This window comes from Pagrus major, chromosome 10 (assembly GCF_040436345.1).
Source record: "Pagrus major chromosome 10, Pma_NU_1.0".
Taxonomy (NCBI): Eukaryota; Metazoa; Chordata; class Actinopteri; order Spariformes; family Sparidae; genus Pagrus; species Pagrus major.
Window position 1 is genome coordinate 5,731,136 of NC_133224.1, and position 22,715 is coordinate 5,753,850.

Genomic DNA, 22,715 nt, shown 5'->3' on the forward strand with positions numbered 1-22,715 from the left:
GGTGCGACAACCTGAACCTGCATTTTCCGTAATAACAGGACACTAATCCTTCTCTCAGAGCGACTGGTACGCCGTAAGATTCATTCATGGAGCTGCAGGTTAGCGACTATCGAGTGTCACAAGATTATTACTGCTTAGCACACTTAGCTAACAGTGCTAGAGCCTTGAAACTGTCTCCAGTGCGTCGCTACCAGCGAGTACGGGAAGTTTCACCTGTAACTGTTATCCATCAGTCAGTCTGTCTGGAGTAAAGCTGCTCGGTGAGTAACACAACAGGTCGTGTCTGCGGATGAACGACAGGCTTATATTAATGAAAACCGTGTGTGGAAACACAATTACAGCATGACTCACGAGCTAAAGGCTAACTGTTTTGTTTACAGCTGCAGCCTGTAACACTCCGATGACTCATTAGGCTTTTAAATGAATCATTAATCTTAATCTTTCTGCTTAAACGTTGGGGAAGTGTGATGGATTACGACTCTTTACCGCATCGATCCTGCAGTTTATCTGTGTCGATTGTAGCTGCTCGTTTCAGGCAAAGATGTGAAAAAAAAAGACAATGTTAGACACAGAAACAGACGAGTCTTTATTTGTTGTGCTCAGGTTTCATCCAGTCGTGTTTTTCAAAGATCACATAAATAAAAAATAAAGGCTCCAGTGTGTTGTAGAGAAACAACCCCTTTAATTCATCCAGAAAAAAGTGGTTTCATTTGAATTTGCAGCAACAAAACAAACTTCAAACCGAATAAACATTTGCTTCGTTTCAAGAACCTCCAGAAGGTAAATCCGACCCGATCTACTCGAGTTCTGGCATGTCTTCGTATTCTCCCGCTTCCTCCTTCCTCCTCTGCTCCTGCAGCCTCTGCTTCTCCTCCTCCACCTTCTGTCTCTCCTCCGTCGCCTTCTTCATCTCCATCTCCACCGCCTTCATCTGTAAGTTCTTCATCTCCTCCTCGTTCTTCTTCATCTCCTCCTCGTTCATTATGTTCTTCTCTCCTTGGACCTTCTGCTGTTTATTCTCCGGCGTGTCGTAGGCCCATTCTTCGTCCGAGTCGCTGATGTCGTCGTCCTCGATGTCCCAGTCGGGCCGGACCGCCTCTGTGGTTTTGGCCTCCTCTTCGGGCTCGGGCTCAGGTTTGTAGTTGGGGTCCTCCAGTTTGCCCCAGGCCACCTGGTCGGCCTTGCGGAGGGTGACCTCCACTTTGGATGGCACCATGTTGACCGAGCTCTGTTTGACGTTCACCACCTGACGGGACGTCGAAGAAAAGACACGGATGTAAGAGACTTTAGAAAATGTTGTTAGCATTTTAGCAACAGGTGAGCTAATCTCACTTTAGCAGGTACTTACGCCCCAGAAGTGGAACTCTCTCTTGAAAATCTTATTGTCTTCAAACTGGATTTGACACGAGAGCTAAAGAGGATAAAAAGAGACAAAGAATAAAGAGAAGAAGAAGAAAGAATGAGGCGAGTTTAATGTTTAATGCATAAATATGTGCGGCTGCATGGAAAAACCTGCATCACGCTGTCGTTTACATACAACCCTCTTTCTTTCATGGTGTTATGTCGAAGGGCACAAGCCACTACGTCATTACTCGATAATATTTGATGAGTTTATAGCATTAATAACTCTTTCACTAACGTTTGGTCGGAGACCTTAAACATAACTTGAAGGTCGAGTTAACGACACGTGTGTGAATCACTCACCACTGTCTGGTTGGCCTCTATGCAGGTCAGTTCTGGGTTTGCGTTCTTGGCGTAAATCGTTACGACAACATTGTTCCCCGTCTGGTGCCAGTCGTGTCGACACGCCACCTTCTTCTTGTCCTGAAAACAAACAAACACACACACACACACACACACACACACACACACACACACACACACACACACACACACACAGGTCAGCCACAAAGAAATACTGGTATGGACAGACTTGTTCTTCAGTTTCAGTTTGTGTGTTTTGCTGTTTTCTGTCAAAAAAACACAAAGGAAAACATCTAAAAAGGTCTTCACACCAAACTCCATTCAAAAAAGGAGCGATTTTAAATGTCGTGTTGTATTTCTGTGTTCCGGCAGCCAGATGTTACCTGCTTTGGGATCCAGCGATGTTTCCCCGTGGTGCAGCCCTTCTGGTCGAGGAAAGCGTTGAAATCCGTCGTCTTTATGCAGCAGCAGCTCCAGTATTTATACCTACACGTGAACAAATTGGAACAGATCAGTTGATTTTTCAGATAATTCAACAAGCAGCAGTTTGAACTAAAGAAGGACGAGTGACGCTCGTGTACTTCACTTCTGAAGTCTGTTTGAAACGCTGCACATTTGTTTTTAATCACTGAGCTTTAATTGAATGTTTGATCTTCCTTTTTTTTTTTACATATCTCAGCTTTTATGTGTCTTTGTTTCTCTCTCGCGTCCTTCGGTATTGTTGTGTTTGCATTTCTGCTCTGTAGCAGCCGTCTAATTATTGTTTGAAAAGAGATTTATGCAAATAAAGATTGTAATTATGATTTTGTTACAGCAGATTATGAATAATGAATAACAAGTGTTGCGTCTCACCCCTCGTGGAAGACGGGGCCTCCGGGGTGATGGGTGCAAACCTCCATGTCCGTCTCTGGACCCTGATAGACCTGAACACACACATATGCACACACATCATCAGTCACATGAGAAGGTCACCAGTCAAGTGTTTGAGTGCCGTGTTCCTGGATCTGCTCTGGAGACGAACAAACGATGATGTTGTGATGTTTTTTCTCAATTATTTTTTATTACGAGCAAAAATAAGAAAGATATTGAGTTTCTGACTCTTAAACATTCACTAAATATACTCAGAATGACGACTTAACGAGTATTTACTGTCCAAATCGTCTGAAAATACGTTTTCTAATTCAAATTTCACAACAATTTCAAGAAACGTGTGCATCATATTTTATAAGATGATCGAATGTTTTGCTTGTAAAATCTCAGTCTGCAGCAAATCTAGTAAATGTTCTTCAGAAACGTTAAATAAAACATTGATGGGGACGAGGACAGACAGAAGAAGTGAGGAGGACATTAATGGTGTCACACGTGTTGTTGCATATTTTGTCCACTAGATGGAGCCGTTATGAAGCCTTAGAAGAGAGAAGAAGAGCAGGAAGCTGAAGTCAAACAGACACTGAGCAGATCTGTGTGTTGACGTGTGTGTGCGTGCGTGGATGATGAAGTTGTCGGGGGTTTTTTTGCTGATGTCAGATTGTCGACTATTTTGGGCCGTCACACACACACACACACACACACACACACACACACACACACACACACACACACACACACACACACACACACACACACACACACACACACACACACACACACAGAAGAGGAAACACTCACTGCTTTACATCCTGCGTTCTTGCAGCGGGTCCCCTGCATGACTGTCTGACTCTCTGAGGGAAGAAGAAGAGAAGAGGTGAGATAAAGAAACCAGAACTGGGTCAGAAACAGCAACAACGTCTTTATTAACAAGTCAGTTTCTCTGCGTAACAACAAGTTTTATGTTACACTGAAGAAGAAGTGAAACTCTACGCCGACGACAAAAACAGGTTGAATTTTTTTAAGTGTGCAGATTTGTTCTCTTGTTTTGATGTGTAAATAATCTATTTATTCCAGGATTGTGTTTCTAATGTTATGATTTTGTTTATATTGTTTAGTTTGACATGTTTCAGGATTCACTGTGTTTTGTGCTGTTGTACTCGGATGTTAATAAATGAAACTTGATAAAATGCTGAGTTGTGCAACACATTTCTACAAAAATATAACAGATATTAACACAAATATGAACAGAAATGTGATAAAGACGTGGTTTGACGGACTCGTACGCTGTGAAAATGTTCCTCATCAAGTCATTTTCATCTGTTATTGAGTCTGTAAAACGTAACATGACTGTAAAAACCATCAAACAGAAAGAAAGAAAGAAAGAAAGAAAGAAAAGAGACAAAAAAGAAATACAAACAAAAACAAAGAAAAAATAAACATATAAACCATCAAACAGAAAGTAAGAAAGAAAGAAAGAAAGAAAGAAAGAAAGAAAGAAAGAAAAGAAAAGAGACAAAGAAAGAGGGATGGAGGGAGGAAAGGAAGGAAGGAAGACTGAGGAAAGACAGACAAAACAAACAAACAAACCATCAAACAGAAACAAACAAACAAACCTTTCTTCTCCTGCTCAGCCTTCTTGTTGACGTCCAGTTTCTCCAGCGCCTGAGCCAGAGACGCTGACACTTTGTGAGGCAGTTTGGTTCTGGGCTCCTCTGAGCTGCACACACACACACACACACACACACACACACACACACACACACACACACACACACACAGATTCATATTAACTCTAACATGAACACACACACACACACACTATGAGGCAGCAGAACAGTGTTATCCTCTACATTATTTATGTGCAGGATGCTGCAGACGACCTCGTCCTGACCTCTGAGTGTGTGTGTGTGTGTGTGTGTGTGAGCAGCGGGCAGGTGAATGGAAACATGCAGGTATCTCGTGTCGATCAGAGGGAGACGGATCACAAACACACACCTGGGTCTCTCCCGCTGCAGCTTCTCTGCAGACTTGGGTCCCTGGTAGATGATCTCCTGGTCGTTGGTGTGTTTATTCCCGCCTTTATCTGATGACACCTCCGGCCTCAGAGGCTCCAGCGGCTTGTCGTTGCTGTGGCGCCCGCGGGTGCAGCCCTGCGGGTTTGGACACACTACGTTTAAGATATCAGTTTTTTTCTGGACTAGATATGTTCACTTAAAATATGTGTTTAATTCAGTTTGACTTCCGCTTGATTCCACTTAGTTTCTACCGTCAGCTTCAGAAGCTCTGACCGGGCCGCGAACCTTCAAAGTTACCTTGATGGAGAGAAACTCTGAGAAGTCCGTCGTCCTTTTCTTACAGCAGGACCAACCCTGGACAAAGACACACACAATAAAACATGTGATTTGTTAAATACCACTAAATAAAAATGTTGTTTTGTTTACTTTGTGCACGTATTTATTAGTTTTTACCTTCAGAGCATCGTGGAAGATGGGAACACCTGGATGGAAGACGCAGGAATCTTTTGGACGCAAAAGAAAAAACACTGTCAGTCTTTTTATGGAGACACACACACACACAAACACACACACACACACACAGTCAGCAGGGTGTATCAGCTGTTCGTGTGTCCCATAAAAGGAAGCCAGTTGCTAGAAAGAAGCTGAGACATGTGGCCTATATGCTACATGCTAGGCTAATACTAGTGCCAATTTCTTATTGACGTAAAAAAATAAATAAAAAAAACCTTTTCCAACTTCAACAAAGAAAATCTGTTTTTCTATCCTGTAAAAGTCCGTTTAAACACTTAAATGGATCCTTGGTCACTTGCACTCTACATAAGTTGTCTTTTTGTCGTGAATTGTTCTGATTGAACCCAAACTTTAGATAAAATTGTATGTTAAGACCAAGAAACTGCAAAAAAATCTGGTCACAAAGTCATTCTTTCAAAATAAAAGCATACATAAACCCTAACTTAGAGTGAAACACTTACAGTGGTGGTTAGTCTGAATAGAAATTTCTTTTTTTCAGAATCTGACAGAAAAATAGTCCAAAATTCAGCTTGTATATGATTTATCTTTTAACTATTTTAGCTCAGAAGCTACAAAAATGAGTAAACTTAAACCTCGTCCGATAAAATCAAACCAGCAGCACTTAATAACACTATAAGAACAAGCTCATATGTTAAATTTCACACAGATTGACTTCCGCTGAGGTTTGACCAGACTATTAAAGCAGCCAGCAGCCCCAGAAGAGTTTAAAAGAAAAGCTCTCACCTTCTTTGTTCTTGTCAGGCTCAAAATTGAGTCCACAGCCTTTGTTGTAGCAGAGCAGAGCCATGTCGACCTGTTGGTTTGTGTGATTTCTCCTTCACCGTTTTTGTCCCGCAGATACCTTCCTCCAGCCCCGACAGCCTCTCCCGGTCTTAAAAAGCTGCGATCAGACCTCCAGAAGTTTCTCCAGGAGACGTCCAGACAGGGCGATCGCCTTCTGGAGGGATCTGAAAGAAAGAGGGTGGTCTCTCTTTCCTCTGTCTCTATCTCTGGTTTGGGCCTTGGCTGAATGAAAGATAAAAATAGCAGCCTGGCCTCCCTCCTCTCGCTCCCTCTTTCAATTCACAGCTGTCAAAACTTATCTGGAGGTGGGGGGTTGACATTCCTCCTGCTGAGCGTCGCCTGTCACACACAGGCCTGCTGTGGCTCGGCAGCGGCCACAATAGGACTGACAACTTCTGGATTTCTGTCAGTTTCTCTTAGCGGATCCAAAATCATGGGGTTGTTTTCCCGGGAGAGGCAGTCTGTGTTGTTATACCTGTTAAAAATTAAACTTCTAAGTCTAAAACTATGGCCATTGACGTGCTGCTGACTGCCTTTACGCTTATTGTTTCAGACTTTTTACACACAAATAAATGAAAATAAATTAAGATTTATTTTTGTTTATTTCCCCTTCATTTGTCAAATTCACAATATCTGTTTAAATCTTCAATTAAGTATGATCACTGTTAACTGGGCTGTGGCAGCATATTGGTCAAAATGATGTCCAATTCAACAAAATGAGAAATTACGACAAAAATGTATCAGCATTTGTGTCAAAACTGAGGGTTTACTTTGCATATTGTGAGACTAGGGCTGCCAAACATGATGAGGTGCCCTCTAGGGTGCCGTCCTAGTGGAGAAAACATGATAAAATGCCCACTAGGGTGCCCTTCCAGCGGAGAAAACATGATAAAATGCCCACTAGGGTGCCCTTCCAGCGGAGAAAACATGATAAAATGCCCACTAGGGTGCCCTTCCAGCGGAGAAAACATGATAAAATGCCCACTAGGGTGCCTTTCTAGTGGAGAAAACATGATACAGTGCCCACTAGGGTGCCCTTCCAGCGGAGAAAACATGATAAAATGCCCTCTAGGGTGCCTTTCTAGTGGAGAAAACATGATACAGTGCCCACTAGGGTGCCCTTCTAGTAGAGAAAACATGATAAAATGCCCACTAGGGTGCCTTTCTAGTGGAGAAAACATGATACAGTGCCCACTAGGGTGCCCTTCTAGTAGAGAAAACATGATACAGTGCCCTCTAGGGTGCCCTTCCAGTGGAGAAAACATGATAAAATGCCCACTAGGGTGCCTTTCTAGTGGAGAAAACATGATACAGTGCCCACTAGGGTGCCCTTCTAGTAGAGAAAACATGATACAGTGCCCTCTAGGGTGCCCTTCCAGCGGAGAAAACATGATACAGTGCCCTCTGTTGTATAAATGCATCAGACTTCCTGTGTACCGGTGCCCCACCACATACATATCCTCTTTAACGATGGGAAAACTTCACCAAACCAAAACATACAATTATCTTTCATTTCCATTGTGTAGCTGCTGTCGTTATGTTTGTATATAAACCTGTATACGGTCTGTATTCCTGTATATCTCGGCCTGTTGTGACATGTTGATCTACAACACGTCTACCAGCCCTTTTTTTTGGTTGTTGTTGCTACAACAACTGCCGCTCTCCCACGGTGGAGGATTAAAAAGCAGGCTCCCACCTCCCGACTCCCACTGAGCTCTGAATAATGAAGCTGTTTGTGTACATTTGTTCTTCCATCACATCCAGAGGCTCTCACTGACGCCACTGCTGATGCATTTGGTCGAATTTCAGGGCTTTTTGACTAGATGGTCCTTGGAAAGAAATATATGACTCAGACTGTGGTGTGTTTGACAAACAGCAGTGTTTTGTCTCGAGTGAATAATTTATGGTTCAACCACCTGCAGTCGCTGCATGGTAATTTGTATCGGTGCTCCCCAGGATGAGGGATAGGACCGGTACGAAACTTCAACAAGCAACTTGTAGAGCAGCTTTTTGTTTGTTTGTTTTTTTTAAACACAATTAGTTACATCATTTAGATTGCTTAGATTGTTTCAGAACGTTATCCATGTTCGACAATAATCAGATGTAGTGACATACATTTGTAACGGTAGTTACAGAAGTAATGATTCGAACGTAAACCATATTTTCCTAAACCTAACAAGGCTGCAAACATTGTATCCTCCGCAAAAACAATTTGGATTTGTGTAAATCCTACATATGCTCGACTCTGACAAGGAGACGAGGCCACTATTTATTATTTATCACCTATTTAAGATTCTTTGTGTCCCGTCTGTGATGCAGTGAAAACATTTATTTCCTAACAAAGCGTAAGAGGGAAAGTGATTCCAGTTTGTTTTAGTGGCAGGATTATCGGGATAATATCATAAACTGCAATTATGTTGGACTCTTAACTCTCACTTAAAAGCGTTATTGTTGCACATTTTATACATTACTGTTACTGTAATAAACTACTTTTATGTGAGTTATTGTGAGCAGGTTGCAGTGGGGTATCTGTAAACAATGCACATCTTTTTAGTTTTGTATTGAGTCTTCCTTCTTTCAGAAAATAAAGTTTGTTTTGTGACTCAGATTCACTGATTTAAGAGCCGAGTTTAGCGGGAAAAACTCACATCTGTGGAAAAAAAAAGCATTTGCAACAACTCTGCTCCTTCAATAAGTACCGTCGACGACTGGTTCATGTGTTAAATCAATACATTTGTCCAGGATGAACAATAATTGCAGAGCGCGTCAATCACGGTGAATTCAAGACGAAGTCCTTGTAAAATTTAAAAAATGGTGAAACACATATTGGATTGGTTTAAACATGGGTTGAGATCTCACCAGAGAAGAGGCTGAATTAAGAAAAAAACACATTCCCAAGCCCTCCGGCGCCGCAATTAAAAGTCAGAAGATTCACTGTTTGACATTTGGAGGCCTTGAATTTTTATCATCCGAGACTTTAAAGTACATTTTAAAAGCTTTATAGACTTTTCTTTCAACCCCTTTATGTTTGAGTTTGAGAGATTGTTTTAAAAAGAAAGAAAATAAAAAAAACAGACAAAAGTTTAGGAATGGAAAATGACTTTTTATTTCTTCCAAAAAAAGAGAGAGAAAACAGATCCCTAGAATAAACAAATATACTGCTGTAAAATAAAAGCCTGTGATTTTTTTTTTTTTTGTCGACTGTAACGTTTGTTTTTGCCTTTCCATGCTTGATACAATCCATATATTTCTGCTTTAAATAAATAGAAAAAAATGTACAAAGAGATGGGGGGGGTGGGGGAGGGGAGGAGGAGACAGAGAAGAGAAAGAGAGAGAGAGACAGATATAAAGGTGTACTCTGCTCAAAAAACATTTGGCATCATTGAGAAATCATGGCTGATCCTGATGTACAGGGAGGTCTGCAGCCCTCGAAATCTGCAATCGTCTGTCTGTTAAGCCCGTCCCCGCTGAGGAGTAATTCATACCTATATACTGCTGAAGTAACGCTAATATCTTTCATGTTCAGAAAAATAAAGAGTAAATGCAAAATAATGCAGTCGCAGGTTATGAGAGTATGTCGTTTTTAAGCTCTGTGTCGTGTGTGAGTGTGAATGTGTGTGTGTGTTTCTCTATATACAGAATAGTGAGGCAGCAATCCGAGGGTTTTTGTTTACCAAAAAACACAGATGTAGAAAAAACAGAACGTGCACGAGAGATCTTTGATTCAACACACCGACTCACTGACGAAAATGAGGAGATTTATCCGTTAAACAGCCTCTCTTCCTTTCATTTTGTGGGGTTTTTTTTAATATCAGGGAACCGGCGGACCCGCAGATGGCGCCGCGACGGGCGGAGAACATCTGTCCTGCGAGTTAACGAACGTGACATCTTTGGGAGAGGTAACACAAACGAAAAGAAAAAAAAAGTTTGGCGCTCCGTTTTTGCTACGGTGGCCTCGACAAGTACGAACGCCTGTCGGGATTCAGTCCTGTTGTCGCGGACGGCAAATGATCGGTCAAGAACGCGTGATCCATCCCCGCCCTTCGACGTGTCCGGGGCGCCTGACGAGACGGGTTTTTCAACAAAACGGGGACAACAAGAGGAGAGAATTTATCTTCATCATCACCATCACTGTCATGCTTTTTCGGAAAAAACAACAAACAACGATACAACCATGCACTCACTGACCGACCCAACCCCCACAGAGAGAGGAGAGGGACGAGCCTGCTCTCCGGATTTGTTTGAAACACTTGGCCTTAGCAGAGAACAGACGTTTTGAAAATGACATCAAGGTTTATCCGTGTATTCCTTCCCCGACGAGATTCATGCTACAACAATGCAGAGAGGTGTGGTAGCAGCTTTTAAAAGATCTGATCCCAAAAGTGCCAACTCGATAGCCAACATTTTTAAAGAAATAATAATAAAAAAAAAACAAAAGACAGTGGTTGTCCTGGAAAAAGTCCCGGCTCAATTTCAAAAAGCGCCTGCATGCTCTGGTCGGACCCCTCCCTGGATAAACACCCCAAAACGAACAGAATCACCAACATGATAAAGCTTGTGGTCGTTACCGGCGAGGAGGCGAGCCAGTAACATTTACGTGGGAGTCTCCTCTCCTAAACTCGAAATCTGACCGTTTTCAAACCACTTGAGACACACAGACAAGAAAAACCTCAACTGGATTCCATGCAGAGAAAGTTTTACAAAGCTGAACCAGATAATAAGTGACCGAGAGGAACAAAAAGAAACTTGAGAGGAGTAAGCTCACTGTAAAAAAGGTATTCAAACGGCTCTCATGCTGTTTGAATTCGTAAGTTGGCAACAACGATCGAAAAACCAACTGGCACTGATTCATCTGTCCTTCATACCGACGCCAACACGTTTTGTATTCTGAAGAGCCAATTACAAACATCAGGAGAGATCAGATCTACAGTTCGACCTGATGTGATTTATTGTGTTTTTTAAGATCCAGGACGACGATGATGTGATTCTGGATCGGCGCCACGAGGGCGGCGGCGGCGGCGGCGGCGGCGGCGGCTTCTCTTTTCTCAAGTGCCGATTCATCATCCCGGGATTAAAAGACGGTGAGACAGCTGTCCCAGAAAAATACAGAACCGTAATTAGAAATCATTTCGGTGCCAGAGCAGCAGACATTAAGAAAATAGTTTCATGAGTGTCCAAGTTGGGATTCAAAATGTAAAAAGTTACCTGTGTTTTAGAGCCTGGAGAGGCGGATTTTTAAGGATGGAGAAGCTCCAGAGCCCATGTTTAGATCAACACAGCATCACGGCAGGGTGGATGGTGTTCACACAAAGGTTTAGACTTTGAGTCACGAGATTTAATCTACGGGGTTAAAGGTCCAATCTGTAAAAATGTTGGTTTTTGAGTCTCGTTCCCAACTCGTCAACTACTGACACCTTGGGTTTCTGAACTCGTAAAACTTTTGACAAGTCCGGAAACCCAAAGCATTGTCGAACATTGATTAAATGTTCTAAGTGTTGGACAACCTGCAGTGATACCGGTGTCGTGTTGGCAACGGTTCAGTTTTAGAACAGAAAGACTTTCTGTTCATGACATCCATTAAAAAATCCTCGTAGAAGTTTTGGTTGGACACAAAAACCAAAGATAACCCACACGTTTCCTTAATATCAGCACTTGAGACAGTGATTAATGGATTCCCTTGCTACCTGCAACTCTTTTTCCTACGGGACAACATGTACAAGTACCCCTGAACAACAGCTGCTTGACTGTCAAAGTGGCTAACAGAGCAACGCTAAAGCTCATTTCCAAAACCTGGCTGGACTACAAACTGTGCTCGACTTCCATCCAAGCATCCGATCCTAGGTTCAACAGTCCAAAATCGGAGACCCGTTTGTAGCCTGCTGACATCATAACAAGAGGCGGAGATGGCCAGGAAATAAAAAAAATGACGCGGACCTTATCTACCAGACAGTGGAGCGATGCGAACATCGAGAAGAAAGAGTGCGCTCGAAGCTAGGAAAAAAGCGAACCACAAAGCCTGAGCCGGAGAGAGCCTCCGAAAGGTTTCGTCTACAGCTAAAAGACAGAGACACCAAGAGAGATAATAGAGCTATAGTTACTAGACACTGGCAGAGGTGAGGACGAGGTGGGAAACCTACCGCAGGAGGGCTACTATGACGAGAGGCTAAGCTAACACAAGACTGCGACAAGAAGCGTCTTAGAGCAATATCTATCCAACAGCGACAGTGATGGGTGGGAGCAGACGATCTAGACAGAAACTAGTTAGTATTACTATTATTCTTTTACATATCTACACATACCGAACAGTGACGAAGCAGGCTAAAAAAGCATTCTAGAGATAGACCAACTAGACAGAGCTGAGAGACTTGAAGCGAGATTCAAGAGATGTTGGATGATGAGCGTGATGACTGGACTATCACTGATGGCTGGGATGTAGACACTGGACTGGGACCGGGTGGTGGGTGGGTTGGGGGGGATGGGACTACAAAAAGATTCAAGTTCATCGTCAGAATGGCAGAAAAATAACTTTAGTTACCTGCCACAGTGGCTGGTAGATTAGACAAACATCTTATTGTAAAACCCCCAAAAGATTTCTACAAACTTCGAATCTCTTTCTCGACTCTTGTTCCACAGCTCCACTACGGCAGGATAGTCACTTCAGTGCAAAATCTTCGCATGTGCATTTTGCAACAAAACTTGGATTTTTTTTTCATTTTTTTTTTACAAAAACAAAAAACAAAAGCACATTTTCGTGTCAAACTCGCTGGCTCAAATTTGGCTCGAAAAATTTGACACTATTTGACCCTCAGAAATAGCCCTCAATGGAAAAACAAACACACAAATGTGTAAGCACACACACGTGAACACACATATACCAACAGTCGAACTCATAGTGACGGATGCTTTGGCTGAGGAAATGGCCGTGACCTCTTACATGAGTCAAATTTGATCCCCCCGAGTTTTTTTCCTGGAACCACGGAGCGAGGGTGATGCCAAACGTTCAGCGTCGCTTGGCTCTCGGTGCAGACGGGAGTCACACTTAAAGCCACTCACTTTGATTCAGTGCAATTTAAAGTGAATTCAACTCGATTCAGTAACGTTTTATCACTCGCTCAGTGCTGCTGTCATCAATCATTGGCACATTATGTGGATCTGCTAACAGGGAGTACCTAATGAAGAAGCTCTTATTTTAGAAACCTTTGACATCTGAATCTGGTTGGTGAGCTGATGAAGACAAGAGGAACAGATACACACAGGTCAACTAGGCGCTAACAGGCAGCTAGCAGGCTAATTATGCTAATGAACACTGTTGTTTCTTCAGCATAACAAAAAAGACTTATTTCTTCCATTTTACCCTAATGTGGCTGCCAGAATCTCAAGATAAACATGTATACATGATGTCTGAATGGTCACACCAGCATTTAAAATGGTGAAATGTATCCGTGCAACTCAATTTTTGTAAACTTTGACATACGTATTGTTTCCGTTGACCAAAAGTGAGTCATCTGGAGTAAAACTCCACAAGAGAGGATGTATTTGTAGACCAAAATATATCTTTTGAATAAACTTGTACGGACTTACTGTCCCATTAGCAACCAAGCTAACGAACTTGCTAGCCGACAGTTAGATAACTAGCATGTTCCTAGTGGTTAGCTTGCCAGCTACAATAATTTACCAGCTAAGCACTGCGAGGAGTAATTTTTAAGAGAAATTTGCTGAAAATATGGACAAAGACACAGTTGACAGTGCTCAAGTTTGGGGAAAACGGCGAGTCCAAAATGGAGGACGCTAGCGTAGCCTTGGCTGTGACGCACCATCCAATTTTATTTATTTATTAATATTAATTTATTCTCAGGAGTAAAACAACTCCAGGATGGATTTGTAGTCCTTTTAATAAACTGTGTGATCTTACTGTCTTGTTAGCAATCAAGCTAGTTATACTAGCAAGCTAATATACTAGCTAGCTGAGAGAGCTTTTAAACCGTCTCTTTAATAAATCTTTATGAAACAAAATGATGTACAATCATGAGAATAAAATGACAAGGATCTCAGAGAGCAACTGTGACTGACTAGCACTAGCATGTTCCTGGCTAATGTAGGTAGAGTGTTAGCCGTTAGCTCACCAGCTACCCTTGCAATTTCTGGTGTGACCAGGCCGTAAGAAAAAGATGCAAAATTTTGGTTCACATATACTTCTGATGACTTTGTAGCATGCTAGCATGAGCTAACCCTCGTTTCTCTGTGTGTATCTGCAGCTTTAGGAGAAGAAAACAATGCAGTATGAGTAACAAAGACTTAAGCTCAAAACCCATAACAACAAACGCTCAACTACTATTAACAAATGGTCAACAAATCACTGTACAAGCCCCGATAACATTCAGGCGAGGCTGCAGAAGAAAAACAGATCGAAAAATACAAAGATATCCCAACAGAGCGGAAAATTATGGGACTTGAGAAGATTGGCCTCGAAATCTCTCGCTGATTGGACGGTGGTGGACGCAGACAGCGAACGACGGGGATGGAGAGGAGGTCGGTTGCGAAAGTATTGTCTGAAACAACTGCTGCGCGCACACAAACATACGTTTTTCTACTTTCTCTCACACCAAACGAACACTTGTCCCCGCCAGAGAGCTCCCAAGTTGCCGTTGCAGGCGGACGGTAACCCAGAAAGGACAAAATAGCACCAGTATGAAATAAAGCTAATTCTGCAGCAGAGACTCTCACAAAACTAGAGGTAGGATTTCCTCAATCCCCTCTTTTCTTCTCGCCTCCATCTTATCTTCAAATCTTTCTGCTTATCCCCTCTCCTGAATCGTTGCTCCATCGACAGGATTTAAACCACGAATTAGACATTTAAACAGAAAGAAGCTACACACACACAAACACACACGCAAGAAGTTGTTTCAGACAACGATCAGCCAGGGCGACCTCCTCCCCACCACATCCCTCCATCCCTCCATCCTCTGCTCGGTCGTCTTCTCCTCCTTCCTTCCTTCCTTCCTTCCATCTTGTTTTTTGGTGTCGGTCGGTTTATCTTGTCGTCTGTCTGTCTCTTAGTCGTTTGATCAAATCATTCCTCCGTCCATCTGATCGTTCCTCTCGTGTGTTTTCTTCTGCTGTTTGTTTGTCGCTTTTGGCACTCTGCTTCCCCCCCGACTGGATTACATAAACTGCATCTGAATAGACAAAAACAAAGAAGGAAGAAGAAGAAGAATGGAAATGATTGTTTGTTTTGATCATTCTACCGATTGGAAATTACTCTGACACTGTGTTTGGATACTAACAAGGAATTTACATACATTCAAACAGGATAGGAAATCAGAAAAACAACTTTAAGCTACACAGAATACTATATATTTCTTTTTTTCAGACAAACCTCTAATTTTAACCTCTTTTCTTGTGAATTACTGAATAATTTGCCTCCTCAGCCTCCCGAAAAAGTGAAACAGGGTTGACCTGGTCCTTTTTATTTCATTCCTTTGATGATTTGGTATTTATCGACTCAATTTCCTTGACATTTTTTCCATGTATTGTTGCTTTTGAGATGCCCTACATAATTTATAATGTATAAGCGCACTATTGACATTGTTTTGAGTGAAGCTGTAGCTGTGAGGTGTGTACTGATCCGATGAGAGCCAACTGGGCCTTGAAACCTTTGTTCTAGTGCAATAAAATGGAAAGTCTAGATGGGATTTTTGCACCCAAACACTGTTAAATGTTCCAGCTGCAGGTTTTTGGACTTGGGCAAGAAAGATGTGGAAGTGTTCAGCACTCAGACATGCAACTGATGATGACGGTCTACACGGGTAGAGATGTTTTCAGGGCTCACAGGCCAACAAAGGTTGGAAGGAAGGAAGGAAATTAATAGAAATAATGTTTGCAATGCTAATTTCTGTTAGCACGTTAATGGTAATTCCCATTATATGTTAGTATCGAGCTAACGGACAGTGCTAGTTGTAGAAAATTGATTCAGAAACACCTTACTCAGAAACATATGACACTGACATGTTTTATAACATAATTCAATATAATTCATCGGTTGCAAAGGTGTCGTTTAGTGCGTATGAATGCACAAATACCGGATAGCTGACCTGGGCTCCGGGCATGGGGGCGAAGGGGTTGGTGGGTCTGAGAACAGGCTGGTTGTACATCATTGGCTGAGGAGCCATCACTGGTACCCCGCCCATCTGACCCATCTGAGGAGGGACCTGGACAAACGGAGAAACAAAAAGAAAGAAGGAAGAGAAGACACAGAAACATTACAAGAGTGAAAACAAGTCAGACAGCAAGACAGAGGAGAGAGAAAGTGAGAAAACAATGATGCAAAAAGCAGCAAAAGGCATAAACAGTCAGACACAAACAAAACAAAACAACACAGAGAAGCAACAAGGATGAAAAAGAAGTAGAAAGCAAATAAAGTGGGAAGAAATAAGTAAATAGAGAGAAGACAAAGAAAATAGGAGCAGGAAGATGAAATCAGTCCGCTACATTCTGCATTAGAGCTCAAACCAGAAGCTGATAAATTGAAACAAATTGAGGGAAAAAACAAACGAACTATGTAGAAAACAAACTAATCCTGTGAATCAGTTATCAAACTGAACAGAACCACAAGCGAGAAACTGAACATCAGACTGTCGGTCAGAAGGTGTACGAGCACTTTGTTCAGTTTTCTCTCCCTCTCACTCAATGGACCAGGGCTAGTGTCACGTTTTTAAGGTTTAGGGAACTAAATACTTGGTAAAGTTTAAGGAACTAAAATACTTCGTTAGGTTTAGGGAACTAAAATACTTCGTTAGGTTTAGGGAACTAAAATACTTGGTAAGGTTTAGGGAACTAAAATACTTAGGTTTACGGAACTAAATACTTGGTAAGGTTTTGGGAACTAAAATACTTGGTAAAGTTAGGGGAACTAAAATACTTGGTTAGGTTTAGGGAACTAAAATACTTGGTTAGGTTTAGGGAACTAAAATACTTGGTAAGGTTTAGGGAACTAAAATACTTGGTAAGGTTTTGGTAACTAAAATACTTGGTAAGGTTTACGGAACTAAAATACTTGGTTAGGATTAGGGAACTAAATACTTGGTAAGGTTTAGGGAACTAAAACACCTGGTTAGGTTTAGGGAACTAAAATACCTGCTTAGGTTTAGGGAACTAAATTATTTTGTTAGGTTTAGGAAAAAAAATGTAGGGTTAAAATAGACTCTTTAACAACGTTTAGGCAACTACAATACTTGGTAACATTTAGGGAACTAAAATACCTGGTTAGGTTTAGGGAACTAGGGCCTCCAGTTTTTTTCTCACAAAGCTATGACACTTAAAAAACACTTGACAGGTCAGTTTCTATAACGGTCCTGGAGCAGCATTAATCTGATATTCAAGCAACGACACCAATATGTTGATATCAGATCAAACATAATGACTGAAGGCACATGAACAGCATGTTTTTCCACACTTACCATTCCATACACAGGCACTTGCGGTGTGGTCATGGGAAAAGCCATGGGAGCTGGAGCCTAGAGGAGAAAAAAAAACCCAAAACAAAACAGGAATCAGCTTAAAGCAGGTGGAAAAAGCAGACATGGCTGCCAACATGACTGAAAACACACCTGGGTCAAACATTTCATTGCTCGCAGTGTAAAGAAAACCAGAACATTTATACAGATTTAGCGTCTTCAGCTCTGACAAGCGTCTCATCTGTCCCTGTCGGACACGTCCGACTCTGAACACGATAAAATAAATACACACAGTCTTATGTATGTGTGAGGAGAACACGTTTAATGCTGATAAAGTGTGTGCACATTAGGAGCGCGACAACACAGCGTGCAGCAGAGGTACTTAGTGGAATCCCACTGGGAGCAATCATTACCACGGCTTTAAAAGGGGTGGCTCGGTAGGACAGCGTTTGGCCCTGCCCTCCTCACTTCACAAATCAAATCCACTACGGCTGAACGGGCCTCAAACTCGACGTGACGGGCAATTTGTAGCAACCCACGCGCACCCCTCGACAAAAGCGGCCGATTTCTGCTCGACATGTCGGTAATTTATGGGAGCGAGTGTCCGCGGCACATTACGGTACGGTGTCAGCGGATGTCCCGGAGGAAAATCAGTTTACAAGATGAGACGTGGAGATGCAGCTCGGGGGTGCCTCGCGCACAACAGCAGGCAGTCTATAACACATACACCAGTGTTAATATTCACAGATGTTGGATGAGTTATCCATCGCCTGCGGCAATTTCACAGTTTGTAGTCGAGTTACATATCGCAGGCGCAGACTCGCTGACAACTTCTCTCATATATAACAAATAAGAAGCTGGATCTCTCAGTGGGATTTGGGAATAACCTGTGAGCGTTTGCAGATGTGACGGGATAATGCCGGTGTGAGTTTCCTCCCCTATCTCATATAATTGTACGGTGTCTGCTGCAGTCGCAAGCTACGACCGTTCGCTCTGCTGCAGGTCAACCCGCTCACCCGGAAGTCAGCGAGCTCCCACTGTTTTTAAAAACCCATTAAAGACAGCTTGCAGGAACACGCTGCTGCTGCCTTCACAGACCTAATCCATCATTGTAAATGAGACAACTGAGGCTTTTTTTTTTTCTTCTTAGCATGACTTTATAGAGACTCAATCATTGCAGAGGTATTAAAAGTTTCTCCAGCTGCAGCGAAACGTGCAATATTTCCATTAAACGCAGTAATTAGCTGCGTGAAATCATATATTACCTTTGCAGTCTTACGTCAAATGATGGATTACATTAATCAGGGAGATACAACAGTGGGTTCAGGCTTTTTATGTGGAAAATAAAACACTAGCGTTATTCTTTAATTGCTACTTATGCGATGACGCCTTAATCAATGCTTTAAACAAACAGCCTGTTATGCTCATTGGGCCATAAATTCGAGTCTTATATTATTTTAGCTCTTTTTTAAATATGCGAACTAACATTTTCTTTTGTTTTTATATTTTACGTACTACTGCAAATTACTGTATTTTACATGATTAATGTCTCTAGTGTTTAGTGTGTTATATATAAACAGACAGAAGGCAAGCTGAAGCACTGAAGAGCAGTCCAGCTGTAGGCTACAACACAAGCCCCATTTATTTTTTATTTATCTTATATTTGTTTACATAAAAGTATGCCGAATTATCTATCAGCAGTTCCTTTGTGCAGTGTAGCCATAGATGTACAGACAACTATCAACAGATTACTTTAATACTGAAGAAAGCTTAAAACTCGAGAAACCTAAGGCAAGTTCTGAAGTGTTATTTGCTTTAATGACACCATTGGGAAATGTCTATAAATATGTGTATCACAGTGGCGGACTCGGGATGTTTGAGGGGCAGGGGCGGAAAAAATAAAAAGGGCACCAGCGTGGACAAAGTCGTGACATATTTACAGTTTTGAGAGGGCACTCCACCACGTTTTGTCCACCTTGGATGACATTTATCATGTTTTATCAAATTATCAAGTTATGCTATGTGAGATTTTGAAGGTTGAACTTAAAGAAACATTAAAACTCTGTAACAGTGAAGCATCACGGGGACTTTAAGTGATGACGGGAAGTCATTTTTCAGCAGATCTGAAGCAGGAGGGTTTCTGGTCGGGTCAGGTGAACCGGTGAACTTATCTCAGGAGTTAATCAATGTGATTTATCAGGCTTTTAATTCATGTCTCCGCTGAGCCGACCTGTGAAAGTTGATCATAACCGTTGATCAATCTGATCTCCTCCAGCAGCAGAAGAGTTGGCCCGCAGCCACAGAGGAAAGAAAGAGTCCAATTCAAGCCAAAAGACTTGATTCATCTGTCAGATACGTTTATTGCTCAATTAGTAATACACTAGTGGCTCCAGTACTTGAAACCATTATTATATTATGAAATATTTAACTGATTTTACCGTCATCTGCACATGAAGCACGCTGTCGTTACAAACCATCTGTCTCTGAGTCTGACTGGTCTGTCTGACGGCGGGCATCGCTTTATTTCTTTAAAGCGTGACAAGGAGACGTGCGAGCGAACAACAGAGCAGGTGAGACGCCGTTTACGCACCGCTACACCTTCTCCATCAGCATCTACGCCCATCTGTCTGTCAGCCCAGCTGTCGGCCTTCAGCGCGTCACGCTTTACATTCATCTGTTTGTCTGTGTCTGTCGGCCTCCCGTTGTTTCAATCCCTCTTTTCTTTTTGTCGTCTCGGAGGCGCCTCCCTCTCACTTTTCACTTCTCCTCTCTGGTTTCTAAAGCTTTCAGACTGACCTCCAAACGACCTGCGCGGTTTAAGCGACGGTTAAATAAAGTTTTTAGTCTTCTTCTGGCATTTCAAGGTATCGAGCGAGCGCAGACCGTTGCAACCTTCTGGTGGGAATCTCAGATTTTACTTCTCATGCATGATGCATGGCGGCCTACTTACTCGCTGCTCTGCTACCTGTGATGTCTCATACATCACCGCCATATGACTTATGTCTTACGGAGGTCAGGAGACACGACTCTGCTCTGTTAATATTTCCCTCTCTAAGCTTTATTTGTTTCCTGTACGTTGAAGGCAGGATGCAGCCCACTGCTGACCACTGCTGGCCACTGCTGACCACTGCTGGCCACTGCTGACCACACAGCACAGGGACTTTTCTCTTGAGCCAAACAGGAGGGGAAAGACATTTTAGTTTGTTTCTGCTGCAAAATCCAATACTTCTTTTTTTTATTCTGCAACTGAATTAATCCCCAGAGGCAATTTCTGTTTCTGCCTTTGTCACTGAGAGTCAATAACACGTCCACAAAATGAGATGGTTCAGTGTTAGTTCGTTTGGGTTCGACACGGAGCCTGAATAATGCCGACAAGATCCTTTTTGTCCCGTTTAGTCTGTCGGCACATGGTTTTATTGGATGAAGCTGGTGAGGTCCTACATTTTTCATATTGTTTTCTAAACCCATATATATAAAAAACCCAAACCCAACAATGTGTCGGTCTGTCTCTCGAAACCTTCTGACCTCCATAACACGTCTGTGGGACTCCGACAGATGTTTGTCTTTAAAATGTTGTCGTTTTGTAAAAAGGCTCAGTAATTTCCCTAAAAACTAAATGTATGTCATTTTCTGCTGCTGACGCTCCATCAATCAAAACAAAGGACACGAGTAGCGTGGGATCATGGGAGCTGATGACAATCCATCTGACGTGACTCATGTAATGTTTCTTTAATAGAATATTTTAACATCTGCCTCCTTTGTAGAAAATAAAGGGATTTAGTTATGATTTCTTCATCTGAGTATTAAAAGCGGTGAAGCGAGAGAACAAGAAAGTAAAAACAGATGTAGCTGCGCAGCTCAACCAAGACAAAAAAACAGAAAACCTTCCTGTTTGATCAACTTCTGTGGCCACTCGAGTGTAGATTACTGAGATTATCGGGTGCACTTGAACGCACCATGACGGTCCCGTCGACAGCCAGTGATTCTGCCGTGCAAGCACCGATTTTAACGATTAATCGATCATCTAAATGGTTTTAATCGACTAATTGTCGCAGCTCTATCCCACAGACAATATTTGATATTAAGATTAAGTAATTTAGGTTGACTTGAGGAGATATGTGTTGTACGTCATCTTTCTTTTGTCTTTTGTTCTACTTTTGCTTTGTTGTTAAGATTGTAAATCAAAATTAAATCATTTATACAGAAAAATCAGCAGATTTATAGTTTTAAAAAGAGGCTCTGGTAGAAAGGAGTCGACTTGTCGGTATCAGACAGTCACTGTAGCTAGTACAGATCAGGGCTCAGAGGTGAGGAGGTTAAAACAAGCAAGAAAGAAGTGACAGAAGAAGAGAAGAAGAAGAGGAGGAGGAAGGTTGAGCAGCACATTACAGAAGTCATTGAGCAGCTGGGTGAGACTTGTTTTACTGAACAGGGATATTAAGTACTTACATAACTAGTATAGAACATTCCATTCTGCATCAGGACGCAACGAGGAAAAGAGACAGGAGACGGACAGAGAGGGACAGAAAGAGACAAAGATGGCAGAGAGGAAGTGAGGACGTGACGGGGAGTCGATGATGAAAGAGGGGAGCAAAAGAAAAGGTACGGTGCAGGTAGACGAGAAGACGGAATAAAGAAAGTGCGATGGTAAATAAAGAGAAAGACCCACGACGTAGGCAGAGATGGAGGACGAACAGCAACGAGCAAACGGAAATAATAAAAAAAAAAGAGAAAAGAACGAGGGGTCGGGCAGATGTCAAAGGCACCGCGGGGCGAAAAACAGGACGAGCAGATGACAACGCAAAACAAGAGACGCGATAAAACAAAACAGGAGCGAGGAGGGGAAGGAAGACGAGGGGATGACGGTGCAGAAAGAAAAAGAAATGCACGAAGAGGACGAGCGGGGACAGGAAGTGAGAGATGAGACGGGATGACAGCGAGGGGTGAAGGGGGGGGGGTGGAGAGAGAGAAAATAAAGGAGGACGAGGACCAACAGGAGAGGCAGAGAGAGGAGAAAGATTTGGGGGGAGAGAGGGAGAGAAAGAGAGGAAGCGGAGGGTTAGTGACAGTTTTGTCCTCGTCAGCCAGAAATTGCTGTCCGGAGATCAGGAGGACAATCGGGAGCTGCCAAGATCAGCACGCACACACACACAGACACACACACAGAGCATGCACAGGCAGCTTTATACTGCAGCAAGTCAACACACACACACACACAAACAGCATCTATACACAAGAAAGTACAACGTCCACATGCAGACAGACGAACAGCTTCGTCCTGCAGCAGCTTCAGATTATCAGCAAAGTGTCTGTAAGTATAAATCAGCTTCTCAACGTCCAGAATAAATATTTAGAT

At 42.4% G+C, this 22,715-nt stretch overlaps 2 protein-coding genes across 6 annotated transcripts in view; both read right to left on the reverse strand.

Moving 5' to 3' along the window:
- Positions 1-562: 562 nt before the first annotated feature.
- On the reverse strand, positions 563-6,077 carry LOC141003655 (cysteine and histidine-rich domain-containing protein 1). Its single transcript, XM_073475071.1, has 11 exons — positions 5,847-6,077; positions 5,043-5,092; positions 4,887-4,943; positions 4,570-4,724; positions 4,188-4,291; positions 3,373-3,425; positions 2,557-2,627; positions 2,088-2,190; positions 1,705-1,824; positions 1,349-1,411; positions 563-1,246 (listed from the first exon to the last, which is right to left on the reverse strand). The coding sequence occupies exons 1-11, from the start codon at positions 5,908-5,910 to the stop codon at positions 797-799; spliced, it is 1,290 nt and encodes a 429-aa protein (XP_073331172.1). The 5' UTR covers positions 5,911-6,077; the 3' UTR covers positions 563-796.
- Positions 6,078-8,988: 2,911 nt separating this feature from the next.
- Positions 8,989-22,715, reverse strand: part of LOC141003401 (phosphatidylinositol-binding clathrin assembly protein) — an 88,103-nt gene continuing 74,376 nt past the window's right edge. For 3 of the 5 annotated variants that reach the window (XM_073474733.1, XM_073474729.1, XM_073474731.1), the window contains 3 exons: positions 17,363-17,419; positions 15,986-16,114; positions 8,989-15,082 (listed from right to left, as the gene is read on the reverse strand). In XM_073474733.1, the coding sequence (XP_073330834.1) occupies positions 15,068-15,082; positions 15,986-16,114; positions 17,363-17,419 (201 nt within the window). In that variant the 3' untranslated portion in view covers positions 8,989-15,067. The remainder of the gene's footprint in view (positions 15,083-15,985; positions 16,115-17,362; positions 17,420-22,715) is intronic. The other 2 variants (XM_073474730.1, XM_073474732.1) reach the window with 1 other exon arrangement.

Coding starts and splice junctions, on each gene's coding strand:
- LOC141003655 (XM_073475071.1), bottom strand. CDS start 5,910: ATGGCTCTGCTCTGCTACAACAAAGGCTGTGGACTCAATTTTGAGCCT. Junction 4,944..5,042: donor TCTTCCACGATGCTCTGAAG/GTAAAAACTAAT, acceptor GTCTTTGTCCAG/GGTTGGTCCTGCTGTAAGAA. Junction 2,191..2,556: donor GGCCCCGTCTTCCACGAGGG/GTGAGACGCAAC, acceptor GTTCACGTGTAG/GTATAAATACTGGAGCTGCT.